The sequence below is a fragment of the Marmota marmota genome, unplaced genomic scaffold (genome assembly GCF_001458135.2).
Source record: "Marmota marmota marmota unplaced genomic scaffold, marMar, whole genome shotgun sequence".
Classification (NCBI taxonomy): domain Eukaryota; kingdom Metazoa; phylum Chordata; class Mammalia; order Rodentia; family Sciuridae; genus Marmota; species Marmota marmota.
This window is the reverse complement of record NW_026000206.1, coordinates 4,571,185-4,585,992: the sequence shown is the minus strand read 5'-3', so window position 1 is coordinate 4,585,992 and position 14,808 is coordinate 4,571,185. Positions and strand designations below refer to the sequence as shown.

Below are 14,808 nucleotides of genomic sequence, written 5' to 3'. Positions count from 1 at the left end.
ACAGTCTCAAAACTTTTTTTTTTTTGAGGATTTTTTTAATATTTATTTTTTAGTTTTCGGCAGACACAACATCTTTTGTTTGTATGTGGTGCTGAGGATCGAACCCGGGCCGCACGCATGCCAGGCGAGCGCGCTACTGCTTGAGCCACATCCCCAGCCCCAGTCTCAAAACTTTTTTGATTCATAAACTTCTTGACAAAGCCAGATATACTTACGGCACATGGGCTGATCTAAACATATAAGTAACAACCCCACCTGCCCCAAGTCATCTTCTTATTCCACGTCCTGGCACTTTGACCACATTATTTCCTCAGGCAGAAGCCTAGGATTTCTTTTTCCTTGTAACCCCTGTCTTACCACACCTTAATCAGTAACTAATTCCCACCTGGACTCTCCACTTTGCCCAGGTTGTGCTACAGACACATATGGCATCTACTGCTTCCTATCTATAAAAACCAAGATTTCTTCCAGACTACTCATCAATTTCTTAGTGATTGTTCACTGCCTTTAAGATTTTAAAAAAGTTATGTTCAAAGCCTTGCAGGATCTGACCCTTTGTCTACATTTCCAGGCTCACTTCCTGTTCTTTAAACTCCAGCATTTCTTTCTTTTCTTGTTAAGCATCTTTATTGAGATACAATTCATCCACTTAAAGAGAACAATTCAGTGTTTTAAAATTATGGGTTGTGCAACCATTGCCATAATCTATTTTGGAGCCTTCTTTTGTCCTCTTCCACCATGCGACCAGCGCACTGGTTTCATTAATGAGGTTCTTGGCATAAAAGTTAACTAGTGAGATTGAAATAAACACACAGACTCAGTTACCTTTTTCTATGACCAGGTCCGAGACGGCTCCCCCTCTGGTTCCCATCTCGAACCACCCGGTAGGGCAGCAAGGATTACTCAGGGCTAGCAGGAGAGAGAGAGGGAGCACGCCAGGGAGTAGCCTTTTATTGGGGAACAAGAAATTCAGGGGAGAATTCCATCCAATGAAGGTTGAGGGGGGCCACATTCCAAGGTCAGGGTCAGTGATTGGCCCCAGGGGTCAGTGGTCAGTCACACCCCCACACGGACAGGCTCTGGCACCAGGAGAGGGCCAGGAAAGCTCCGACACAGTTTAGCCAGAGCGCCTCAGACCCAAACCGGGAGTTGCCCAGTCACGTGTGAGAATGGCTCCCCACAGTCCTCTGAAACCCTGTACCCAATCAGCCATCACTTTCCCTAACTCATCTAACTTTCTTATCCCTTAGCTCTAACCAACCACTACCCTACTTTCTGCCTACAAATTTGCCTTTTCTGGACATTTCACATAAATGGAATCATACACGTAGAACCATAATTTTCAAGTATGCATGGTGAGTTGCTTTTTCATTTGTCTACTTTCTACAATTTTACTTCAATAATTGCTATAAAATATATAAAAATGCAGTAATCAAAAAATAATTTAAACTTTATTCCTTTTTAGTTGACTTCTCAGAAAAGGTGGCAAACTCAAGAACTCCCTTCGGAGTGGTTTTTGAATTTTATCTTCTTTCGATTTTTCCCTCAGGATGCTCACTTCTATGCATGATTTCTGGTAAGGCTGGAAGACAGGATAAGCTGTGACCCTTTCAAACACTCTCTCCTCCTTCTCCACTTGAGGTTTTAGGAGAGGAGAAGTTTGACTGGAGAGCTTCCAAGGTTCTCTTTGATCATTTCTTTGCTCTGAGAGTTCTCTTCCTCTAATCATTCGATCTTTATGTCCCTTCATCTGATTCTTTGCCCATGCTACCTTGTGCTTTCCGGTTTTCGTTTTGTGTGTTTTCTGGATATCTTCATTCTTTTCATCCTCCAGTGTTAATATTTTTGGGAAAAGCATTTCACTTGGAAGTTTCTGAGGGAGCAGTTGATACTTTTGGTCTCTGAGGCCTCTTGCTCGTTCGGCTCGGTATATGTGTTTCTCTATGTGATTTAGCTCTCTTTCAGACACTAGATAATCCCACGCGTTGGCATCTTCCGACTTTTCGCTTTGTGATCTCTTCTCCTCCTCCTCTGTTTTCATAATCTCCCATTTTGGAACCATTTTGTAGTTCCCATGCTTCTTCCATCATCATTTCTTGATATCGTTGGTAGTAGTATTCCTCTGCTTTAGCAAACCGGAAGTCAAAAGATGTGGCCTTAAGTTTAGCAAGTGCTTCATTCTCCTGCTGAAACTCTTGGGCTAACAGTTTTTTCACTCCTGAAGAATGGATGCCACCTAAATTCTTGTCAAAGGGAGTAATTAGATTTTTTAAGTCAGAAGTCTTTTATTCTAGTTCCATACTACAGATCTCAAGCAGGCTACTACCCTGCCTGGCACACCAATACTGTGCTCCATTTAGGGTCCTTTTTTTTTTTTTTTTGTGGTGCTGGGGATTGAACCCAGGGCCTTCTGCATGCAAGGCAAGCATTCTACCAATTGAGCTAAATCCCCAGCCCCCCATTTAGGGTCCTTAACCATGCGTGGTTTATGTTTTCATCATCAAACCTCCTATACTCCCCTCCCTTCCTGCAGTATTCCCTTGTTGAGGACTCTGCCTTAGATTTCCTTGAGAGAATGGAAGCAGTCACCCAAGAGCATCCTCCTCTTCCCACTGCCAAATCATGGCCGCCCTAGACTGCCTTCCTGCCTCCACAGTGGAAACATTGCCCCTTGCCTATCATAAGACCATTCTTCTACCTGTGCTTTTTGAACTTTAAGAATTACAATTTTCCTTTCCTATATCATTAAAATCTCCTTTTTACTGGATAAAAATATGCTTCAGTATATCATCTTTAAACAAAAATGGAAGCCTTCCTTTACTGTATTTCCCTGTTTTTTTTTTTTTTTTTGGTACCAGGGATTCAACTCAGGGGCACTGGACCACTGAGCCCCATCCCCAGCCCTATTTTTGTATTTTATTTAGAGACAGGGTCTCACTGAATTGCTTAGCACCTTGCCCTTGCTGAGTGAGGCTGGCTTTGAGTGATTCTCCTGTCTCAGCCTCCGGAGCCGCTCAGATTATAGGCATGAACCACTGCGCCCTGCCCTCTCTGGTTTTTATCCCCACTTTTGTTCACTTTTCCATAGTATGCCATGGACAAGTCACCTATAATCCCTCTCCAATTGCTGACCTCATGTTTTCTCCTCAGATTATTTCCACTGAGTTTCCATCCCCTAGTGCTTCTCATACTGTTCTTGTTGAGGTCACGATTGGTCTCCAAATAGAAAATTTAGTGGGCTCATTTCTGTTCCTATCATAATTGACCTCTCAGCAGTGTTTAACTGTGAGACTTTTCACTTTCTTCTGCCTTTCAAGCTGCCAAGGACATGTGACTAAGGAAGGTTATCCTGAAATCCTCGACCATCCTAGCCATTTGCTGAGTATCCCCAAGTGACTGAATATCCTGATTGTCTTCCCACCTTATAGCCCATTCCTCCTCCATCTGCCTTGCTGGTCTGTTAAATATAGCAGAGGAAACTGTAACTTGAGATACAGCATGGTCACACTTAAGCTTCCTTGGATAGGGATGCTTCATTCAACAAGGTGACATACCATGTGTCAGGAGTGAGAATAAGGGTGAATGAGGGGCAAGCCACACAGGCAAGGCACTGACCTGCATCGGCTCTCAACTTCAGACCTACCTAGTCACTGTGTATTGGACAGACATCTCCACTTGCTTCTTCCCTCAGTTTTCACCTTCTTAATCATCTTTAATTTGAAAATACCCCTCTCATCCATGTTTCATTTCAACCCTGACGACTTCACCCTCGAGTATATCCCCAGTTTTTTTTTCCAAATCTACACTTATTTCCTCTGTCCCCATGCCCACCAGACTGATTAATGCAGCCAGAGTGATCTTTTTGTTACATAATTCTGTCACTCTGGCATAAAACCCTGGGGTAGGGCTCTGTTGGTTTTCGGAGAAGATCCCAGATTCTAGTATGGTATCTATGACCTGGTGCCTGAGGCCCTCGTCTCCAGACAACTTTCTCAGCTCACTACTTGTTCACTCTACTCCAGCCACACTGGATTCTGTTCCCTGTGAGTATTTTCACTTTCTTCATCTCATCCTAAACATATATATGAGCAACTCTAACCAGAGTACTTGCATCTACAGTTTTTAGATTTTGGTTTATGTGTCAACTCCTCAGACCTTCTGTATGCTCACCAGAGAAGACCCAATCCTTTTGTGACAATCACAATCTGTGATTACTGATTGCTTAATGTCAATGTTCCTCACTAGACTAAGTGCCATGAAGGCATGAGCGGCATTTATTTTGTTCATTGCCCCACTAGAACTCAAAGAATCAAATGCCAAACTAAGCAGGCAACGCACTTTGCCTTGAAATAGGCCTTTTTTCCTTTTCTTTTTGCCTCTAGGCTAAAAGTGTTATCCTATTATTGAATCCAAAGTTCAAGGAAAATGTGTTTCCTCACCTTAATCCTCTTTTCTAGTAGGGAATGGGAACCCACTGCAATCTGAGGATCTTGAATATTTTTAGCCCAGGCCAATCTAGAAGATCAAAAAGAAATTATACAGGATTTGTGGGAAGGTATGGGGAATATGCTCTGGAATGAATAGCATTAGGGAATGATTTGAACCTACTTTCCATATGTAATAGAAGGCATTTCTCTGTCCTAAAGGGTAGGACTCTTTTTTTTTTTCCTTTGAGGTAGTGGGGACTGAACCCAGGGGCACTTTTACCACTGAGCTACATTCCCAGCCCTCTTTATTATTTGTTTGAATTTTGAAACAGGGCCTTGCTAATATGCTGAAGCTGATCTGGAACTTGGAATCCTCTAGCTTTAGCCTCCTGAGTTGCTAGGATTACAGGTGAGTACTACTGCATGCAGATGTATGTTTAACTTCTTTCCCTGAAGCAAGGAAGGAATACACTGTGATAAAAGTATAAACAGAGTCATATTGAGTCTGAGATTGCAACTGTCTGAAGCACCTTTATTTAACCCTTGAGAGGGAAGACCAAGTTGCTATTTCAAATACCACAAAACAGTTTTTGTATATCATGAGTAGAACAAAAAACTTAGCTTTGATGAGAAAAGTTTTCATTTTAAATTTAAATAAAGTTATGTGTAATGTTATCAGAAACAATTTCTAATAGTTATCTACTAGAACATGTTTCATGATTATGGTCAAAGTTTACCTTTTAAGTAGATATAATAGGTGCAGTGGTGCATGCCTATAATACCAGCAACTTGGGAGGCTGAGGCAGAAGGATCACAAGTTCAAGGCAAGCCTCAGCAACTTAGTGAGGCCCTTCTCAAAAAATAAAAAGGGCAATCCCTGGGTTCAATAACCAGTGGCCCACCCCCAATATATAACAAGGTTTTTTGCTTAAAAAAAATTTTTTTTCAGAAAAATATAGCAGAGAAATTTGCCCTTTAAGACCAGTACAGTCACATTTAGGTATCCTAGAGATCTCTCAACCTGTTTAGTAAGCAAATAAGTTCTATATTTAGCAACCTAGATTATAAATGTTGTTTATTTAGCTTATCTTAGCAATAGAAGAAAAGGATTTTATAACAGAACTGGAAGAAACTAACAGCGTATTTATTAAATAAAGCTAATTTCTTAAAAAGATAGACACAGATGTCTGATTTCAGATTCTAAGAATTTATGTTGTTTCCATAGCAACATTTCTTGAGTTTACTATATACAGGGCACTGTACTACAACTCAGGTGGATCATTTTATTTAATCTACTAAACAACCTATTAAGTAGGTAATCATCATCCCCTATTTCATGGAGGCCATGAGAGGGTTAGTGACTTCTTAATGGGCCCAGTATTAATTTCAGAAGTGTGATGTGTCCTGCATGACTCCTTGTGTCCTTGTGCTACACTATTTGTCCTTGTGCTACATTGTTTCCAGGAAGAACATTTTCTTGCCTGTACCCAAAATGGAAGGAAAATGATACCTACTGATCTTCTGCACTTAGACCAAACCACTCCGAGTCTGTCATCACCGGAGGCTGGGAGAGTGGGGCCTGCACTGCTCTTTGCTCCTTTGATAGTCCCCCACTGTGACCTCTCTTCAAAGCCCCATTGGTCGCTTGCACTGTTCTTACATCCTTGTGATGATTTTCTCTGAAGTCTTTGGCTTTGGCCATCTCCCTATCAACCGCCAGCTTCACATACAGCATCTTTGCTCTTCCCTCGCTCAGCCCCTGCTCCCCTGAACTGCTCCCCAGTGCTCTAATCTCTCACTTTCTGTTCTGCAACTACTGGTTTCTAGCCTCTAAAGTTTCCAGCCCTCTTCAGACTCTCAGCTGTTTACTGTTGACCCTCAAGAATGCCTTGAGTTGATTTCTAAGGCAACCAGGAGGAGTCACAAGCTTTTGTGTGTGTCATCACTATCCTGGCTGGAGACTACTGTGAGGGGGTGTGTGAAGACACAGTTGTTGGCAGTGAATGGACTTCACTCTGTGAGCTATAGCCAGAATCTAGAAGGGTCTGTGTTTCACAGACACAGGCCCCCTTTTCAGTGCCATCAGAGAGAGCGTCTTAAGGCAGTAAGGCATCTTTCTTTCTTTTTCTTTTGGCATATTGTGTATTCTTCCCATTAAGATGGAACCTGAAGAAACCCTTGGAGTAGATCCTGCGTGTGTACTGGAGAGGTGCTGGAGGATGCAGCAGCATGCCAATAGTCTTATCATTTCTTGAGCTGGTGTTTCACTCAGATAAATGCTGCTATGGAGCTTTTGAGCTTTAATAGTTTAATATATTTTTAATCAATTTATGCTCATAATTGGTCATTAAAAGATAGGGAAGCAGAAAATATTTCAGTGTTGAAACACAAACCATAGAGATTGCATCTTTGAAGGAATGTACCTATTTCCTCTAAGTTGTTTTCTTTCTAAGCTCAGCAGTGTTATCCTTTTAATGTTATTATCCTTTTAATGTTATTATCCTTTTAATGTCTGTGAGAGTAGAAGTGACAATTGTTCTTCAATTCAATATTGATAATTTGTCTTCTCTTTTTTCCTATGGTCACTGCCTGAGCCAGGCACTTGTGAAGTGCTAAAAGGCAATATTATATATAACCTCACATGAAGCCTCTTTCAAAGAAAAACGTGTAATTCTGAGTGTGAGCCTCCCTTTTAAAGTAATAAGCATAGCTTATTACTATAAACTATAACTTACATTTAAAAAACACATGGACTTAAAAGTAGTTTTAATTTAACTATTATAAGAAACTATACTATATCCTTGATTTTACACAAGTGACAGATGGCTTATGTTTTTGATAATAAAACAATTCTGCTAACAAGAATTTTATTATATTCCTAAATTTTAATTCTTCATAAAAAACTATGAAAAATGTTTAACTAGTTTGAGAAGCCCTGACTCATGAGGGAGATGATTATGGTTCCTGAATGGATAGTATTAGCAATTTCTAATGTAAACTGAACTTGAAATGGACTTCACTGTATAATCAGAGTATACTCAAGCTTCTGGCTTTTGGGATGTCTATATTTGTATGAGTCTTATTTCTGGGCTCTCAATTCTGTTCCATTGACTCATTTATTTATTTTTTTACCAATACTTGCTTAATACAGTTTTTATAGTACATTTTGAAGTCAAGTAGTGTCAATTTTCCAATTCTGTTTTCCTTCAGTATTATCTTGGTTATTTGGGCTTTGTGGCTTTCCATATAAACTTCCAATCAGTTTGTAAATATCCATAAAATAATTCCTGTGATTTTGACTAGGATTTCATGAAATTTAAAGATAACTTGGAAATAACTAATATCTCAATAATATTCATGTTCCTTCAATGAATATGGATTATAATTTAGATCTCCTTTGATTTCTTCCATTTGAGGTTTATAGTTCTCATATGGTAAATCTTGTACATGTTTTGTCAGATTTATTGGTATTGTGCTTTTAATTTTAAATTCTACTTGTTCATTTGTTATATATGAAAGTAATAACACTTTTCATATATTAATATTATAATCTATAATCTTGTCATAATTGGTTATTGTTTTTTTGATAATTATTATTACTTTGGATTCTCCATTGTCATTATCATCTGTGAACAAAGATAGTTTCTTTCTTCCCAATCTATATAACTTTCATGTCATTTTCTTATTATGTTCGAACTTCCAATATGATGTTGAACAGGAACGGTATGAAGAGACATATTTACCTTATTTCTTAGGGAGAAAACACTTAGTTTCTCACTATTAAGTTTGATGTTAGCTACAGATATTTTTTCTGTGTTCTTTATCAAGTTGAGGAAGTAACCTTTTGTTCCTGGTTTGTTGAGAATTTTAATCACACATGAATGTTGATTCTGCCAAATGTTTTTTTTCTGTAACTATTGATATGATCATCTGATTTTTCTTTTTTACCCTGATGATACAATAGATTAATTGCTTTTCTAATGTTGAGTTAGCCTTGCATACCTGAAATACTGCCTGGTGATGGTGTGTAAATCTTTCTTATACATTCTCAGATTTTGATTTGCTAGTATGTTGTTGAAATTGTTTGCATCTATGTTCATGAGATATATTAGTGTGTACTGGGTATAAACTCAGGGGCACTTGACCACTGAGCCACATTCCCAGCCCTATTTTGTATTTTATTTAGAGACAGGGTCTCACTGAGTTGCTTAGTGCCTTTTTGCTGAGGCTGGCTTTGAACTTGTAATTTTCCTGTCTCAGCCTCCCTAGCTGTTGGGATTACAGATGTGCGCCACTACACTCGGCTAATTTTCCTTATTTGCAATGTCCTTGGTTTTGATATTAGAGTAATGTTGGCCTCATAGAATGAGTTAGTGTTTCATCTGCTTATATTTCTGGAAAGGCCCATAGAGAAGGTATAATTTCTTCCCTAAATATTTAGAATTTAGTAGCGAACCCATTTGGGCCTGGTGCTTATTTTCTAAGGTTTATTATTTATTGAATGAATTTCTTTGATATAGGCCTATCTGTTTATTCTTGTATGAATTTTGGCAGATTACATCTTTCAGGGAATTAATTTATTTCCTCTGAGTTGTCTTTGTTGTGGGCACAATATTCCATTATTGTCCTTTTAATGTCTGTGGGACCAGTCGGAATGATGATATGTGTGTGTGTGTGTGGTGCTGGGGACTGAACTCAGCCCTTCCTCTTTACTTCTGATATTGGTAATTTGCCTTCTTTTTTCTCCCTACCTATCTTTTCTACTTCTTTTTTTAGTACTGGGGTTAGAACCCAGGGCCCCACATATGCTAGGTAAACACTCTACCACTACACTGTATCTCCAGCCCTCTTCTTTTTTCCTTTTTTGGTACTAGGGATTTAACCCAGGGGCACTTCACCATTGAGCCACATCCTCAGACCTTTTGAGACTGGGTCTTGCTGAGTTGCTTAGGGCATCGCTATGCTGCTGGGGCTGGCTTTGAACTCTGGATCCTCCTGTCTCAGGTGCACTAGTTTTTGGGATTATAGGTGTGTGTATTGATCTTTTCAAAGAACCAGCTTTTGGTTTCATTGATTTTCCTCTCCATTTCCTGTATTTCAATAGATTGATTTCTGCTCTTTCATTATTTTCTTCTTGTCTTGAATTTGTTATATTTTACAATTTACTGATTTTATATTTCCTTTTGTAATATATTTACTTAATGCTATAAATTTCCGTCTAAGTACTGCTTTTGCTGCATCCCACAAAATTTAAGTTGTAGTTTCATTCCAGTTAGTTCAATATATTCAAAAATTTCTTGAGACTTCTTCTTTGATTTAGAAGTGTTTTATTTTAATCTCCAAGTAGTTTGGAATTTTCTAGCTGTTATTGATTTCTGATGCAATTTCATTGTGTTCTGGAAGCAGATCTTGTATGATTTATACTGTTAAATTTAAGGTGTTTTATATGGTCCAAAATGTGGTCAATTTTGTGAATGTTCTGTGTGAACTTGGGAAGAATATGTGTTACTAGTATTGTTGGATTAATTCTATAGCCACCAATTAGATCCATTTGATTAATGGTACTGATTCAACTATATCCTTATTGATTTTCATCCTGCTGGATCTGTCAGTTACTGATAGAGGATTCTTGAAGTCTTATTGCAATTCTTGGCATATATACGTAATGTATTTTGCCGTTTTGTTGATGCATTCACATTAAGGATTGTCATGTCTTTTGGAAAATTTACCTCTTTATTATTATATAATGCCTGTCTTTATCCATGATCTGTCTGGCTGTGAAGTCTGTTTTTAAAATAGTCTTTTCAAGTTCCTTTTGATTAGCGTCAGCATGGTATATTTCTTCATCCTTTTTTCTTTTTCATCTGTTTAAATTGGGTTTCTTGTAAACAACATGTAGTGTTGGGTCTTTTTTTAAATCTACACCGACAATCTCTTTTTAATTATTTTGGGCTGGGGCTGTAGCTCAGTGGTAAAGTCCATGCCTTGCATGTGTGAGGCACTGGGTTTGATTCTCAGCACCATGTAAAAATAAAATAAAGATATTGTGTATCCATCTACAACTAAGAAAAAAATTAAAAAAAAATTTACTTCCTTTTATTCCGTCTATAATGCTCTGCCTTTCTTTATGCAGATTCAAATATTTGACATATTATTTTCTTTCTGAAGATTTAACATTTCTTGCAAAGCAGGTCTACTGGCAACAAATTCCCTCCATTTTTGTTAAAATCTTTACTTTTTTTTCACTTTTGAAAGATAATTCTCTGTATAAAGAATTCTTGTTTTTTTCCTTTCAGCATTTTAAATATTTCACTCTATTCTCTTCATGCTTCCTGAAGTCCAATTTAATTCTTGCTCCTCTATACAATTTTTTTTCCCCTTCTAGCTTCCAAGATTTTCTGTATGTAGGTCTAAACCTAGTATTTGATGATGTTGTTTCCTCTTCAGTTTTTAATTTTTATTACTGGCTACATTTTAGGTGTTCAATAGCCACGTGTGGCTAGGATCTTCCGAATTGGAGAACCAGGTCTTGACAATAGAGAAAAAGGGTCCAGTCTAGACCTCTTGCAGTGAGTGGCCCACAGAGGAAAGCATCTGTTAGGACTCTGCCTGAGAGTGTGCCTATCTATTCCCTGCTTCTGTTCATGCCACTCTCCCCTTACTAAGTGCTTCCCTTCTGTGCCTTCAGGTTACCTCTGTCTCTTACCCTATTTCTCTGGTTTAACTTAGGTCCCATCTACTTAAACACCTTCTTTGGAAGGAAAGGATAATGTTTTACTTCTCCCCTTTAATTTAGCAAACATGAACTGGGGCTGCTATCATGATGCAAAGATCCTTCACATCACCAGGACAGTACTGAGCTGCATTCTTATACTTTGCAGACTATATATCACATCTGGTAATTTAAAAAAATGTTACTAAGACTGTATATATAGTGCTTTTAGCATTTTATTATTGTTAATATAAGAAAATTAAAAACAAAGATAACTTGCTAGCATGTCATAAATAAAAAGACATTGGGCTGGTGATGTGGCTCAAGTGGTAACACGCTCGCCGGGCTGTGCGAGGCTCTGGGTTCGATCCTCAGCACCACATAAAAATAAAGATGTTGTATCCACTGAAAACTGAAAAATAAATATTAAAAAATTCTCTTCTCTCTCTTAAAAAAAATAAAATAAAAAGACATTGTAATAGTGCTTCCCTTTCTCCTTGAAAAGGAAGAAACTGATGCTTTGCCTCTTTTTTCCCCTCATTTGGGTCTGGAAGATGAAACTGTCTCTGACCTTTAACAAAATACATTCTGTATGTAGGTCTAAACTTAGTATTTATTGATGTTGTTTCCTCTTCAGTTTTTAATTTTTATTACTGTTTCTTCCTCCTATCATATGGCCTTTACTAGTTAGGTGACCTTTGGCAAGTTATTCGGCCTCTCTGGTTTATGTTTACTGTCTTATAAAATTTCTGTAAGGATTAGGTAAATTAACACACATATCTATTGTTCAAGGCTGGCATGCTCTGGAGTACACTGGCTGAAGATGGTTTTGGCATAAGGTTGAGATTTTGATGGGTTAGAAATGAAGTGAGACAGGAATACTGTAGTGTTCCTTATTTGAATAAGTGTCCCTTACTCAAGATCCCTGGTGGAGGCCTGAAGCTGTAATGACTAAACCCTATAAATTACTGTTTTCCATATATATATATATATATATATATGATTTCATTTAATTTATAAATTAGAAAGAGTATAGGGGATTAACCATAATAACTAAAAATAGGATAATTATAATACGCTAAAAAGTTATGTTTCAAAATATTTTATTGTACTGTAGATCTTAGAACCTCAACTTAAATTTTTTCTTTCCTATTAAGTCAAGAACTTAAGTATTTTATGGCTTATTTTTAGCATGTCCAAATTGTCAATATCACTATTATTTCATTTTGGGGCCATCACTAAGTAAGATAAGTGTTATTTGAACATAAGCTTTGCAATACCTTAACAGTCAATCTGATAATTGAGACAGCTACCAAGTGGCTAACAGATAGGCAGTATATACAGTATGGATCTGTTGGACAATGGGATGACTCAGGTAGTACAGAGTGGGACAAGAGGAGATTTCATCATGCTACTCAGAACAGTGTGCAATTTAAAACTTACGAATTATATTGGAATTTTACATTCATTATTTTTGGACTGTGGTTGAACATGAGTAACTGAAATTAAGAAAAGAGAAACCAAAGATTAGGTAGGGACTGCTATATAAGAACAAAAAGCCTCCTAGCCTCTAACTTCTGCCCCTAGCATTGCATTCTGCTGTTTCACTCTACAGGCTCTTGCTGTCATTCAAAAGGAGAATCTGTCCATAAAAAGACTGGCAATCAATCAAACCTGCTATAAAGAACAAAATGGAGAGCTGGACACAGTAGTGCATTCCTGTAATCCCAGTGGCTCAGGAGACTGAGGCAGAAGGATCACAAGTTCAAGGCCAACCTCAGCAACTTAGTGAGATCCCATCTCAAAATAAAAATAAAGGACTGGGGTTGTGGCTCAATGTTAGAGCGCCTGCCTAGCATGTGTGAGGCAAGTCTCAGCACCACATATAAATAAATAAAAAAATAAAGGTTCATCAACAACTAATAAAAATATTTAAAAAAATAAATAAAAAGAGCTGGGGATGTGGCTCAGTGGTAAAGTGCTTCTATACCACAAAAAACCCCAAAACCAAAAACCCTTTTATAAGAACATGGGTACTGAGATGTAGCAACAAGTCTTCAACTCTAAAGAGGCAGAGGAAAAATGTTAAAACATTTATCATAAGAAACCTTGAGGGGCCTGAGAAGCCCCTGCATACCCATGGCCGTTCAACTGTGAGGTACAAATGATACTTAATAGCCTAAAGCACCAAGCCGAGAACCTGAACTCACCTTGGCACATCTCTTAATGTGGCAGACCCGGAGCCAAGAATGAAAAACTGACCTCACGAGTTTATTTCTGTTTTTCTGTGGTTCAAGATTTTAACTTTTTTTGTATGGTGCTGGGGGTTAGAACCCAGGGCCTTGTGCATGCAAGACAAGTACTCTACCCACTGAGCTGTATCCCTAGCCCTCACGAATTTACTTTTAATTTAAAACACCGAAAAAAGAATCAGCTTTACTGTTGACAGGGGAAACATGAGGCCTGACAGGCTTATTATCTGTGCACAAAGGGGAAAGATTAAGGAATACTGCCTTGTTATTCTTGCCGCATCAAGCCTGTCTATGCTATTATGATCAGGATGAGACTAATTTTAAATATGCATTAATTAGAGCCCTATAAGCTTTACACAAACACACTCTTATAAAGTAATCCTAGCTATTATTCTAAAAGTCTTACTAAAAATTGGGTCATTTAGTCTCTCTATCCTTACCACAACCCAACAATATATGACTACCATCAAAATCTCTTGTGATAATAAGATTTATCTCAACATTAACAGAAACAAACACCAAGCCCCATTTGACTTCACAGGAAAATCAGAACTTGTGTCAGGCTTTAACACAGAATATGCTGCAGGCCCTTTCACCCTTTTTATTAGCTGAGTGTACCATTATTATTATGATATATGCTTTAACAACAATTTTTTTTTTCTACGAGTACTTTATAGCCCCCTAATACCTGAAACCTTTACTCTAGATTTTATTACTAAAACTAATCCTGGGGCTGGGGCTCAGTAGCAGAGCTCTTGCCTAGCATGTGTGAGGCACTGGGTTCGATTCTCAGCACCACATATTAATAAATAAAAAAAAATTAAAGGTCCATTGACAACTAAAAATAAAACAAAACAAAAAACCAAAAAACTAATCCTGACCTCAGTATTCCCATGAATTCAAGAATCTTACCCTAATTCTGATATGATCAACTTCTATACTTAGTTTGAAAAATTTCTTTTACCTTACACTCTAGCCTTATAACATTATCTTTATGCTTATTATAAGAAGCATTCTCCACAAACTGACAAATGAGTTACTTTGAGTAAATCATGAGGTTCAAATCCTCATATTTCTAGAACTATTGGACTTGAACCTAATCCTAAGAATCCCAAATTCTTCCTGCAATCTAGTATACCACGGTTTTCTAGAAAGGTCAGTAAATAAGCTATCTGGCCCACAATCTAAAAACGTTCTTTATTGTTTAGGTACTAATTAACCCCCTAACCTCCTCTACTATTATATTTATTCTCAGGAACTATAATTGTCCTGCTTAGTTCTTATTGACTTCTCATCTGAGTAAGACTAGAAATAAGTCCGAGAGAGAGAGAGAGAGAGAGAGAGAGAGAGAGAGAGAGCGCGCGCGCGCGAGAGCGAGCATACACAAATATATACACTTTTTTTTTTTTTTTTTGGA

At 37.9% G+C, this 14,808-nt stretch overlaps 1 protein-coding gene across 1 annotated transcript; it reads right to left on the bottom strand.

Annotated features, from left to right (window-relative positions):
• Positions 1 to 1,432: 1,432 nt before the first annotated feature.
• LOC125612726 (putative uncharacterized protein ZNRD1-AS1) lies at positions 1,433 to 2,361 on the bottom strand. The gene is made up of 2 exons (XM_048791318.1): positions 2,024 to 2,361; positions 1,433 to 1,993 (listed from the first exon to the last, which is right to left on the bottom strand). Exons 1-2 carry the CDS (start codon positions 2,060 to 2,062, stop codon positions 1,445 to 1,447), a joined length of 588 nt encoding a protein of 195 aa, XP_048647275.1. The 5' UTR covers positions 2,063 to 2,361; the 3' UTR covers positions 1,433 to 1,444.
• Between the last annotated feature and the right edge of the window lie 12,447 nt (positions 2,362 to 14,808).

Bases quoted from the DNA above. Each gene is read 5' to 3' on its own strand.
- LOC125612726 (XM_048791318.1), bottom strand. From the start codon at position 2,062: ATGGTTCCAAAATGGGAGATTATGAAAACAGAGGAGGAG. The intron at 1,994-2,023 runs GAGAAGAGATCA...GAAAAGTCGGAA, and splicing joins TTATGAAAACAGAGGAGGAG to GATGCCAACGCGTGGGATTA.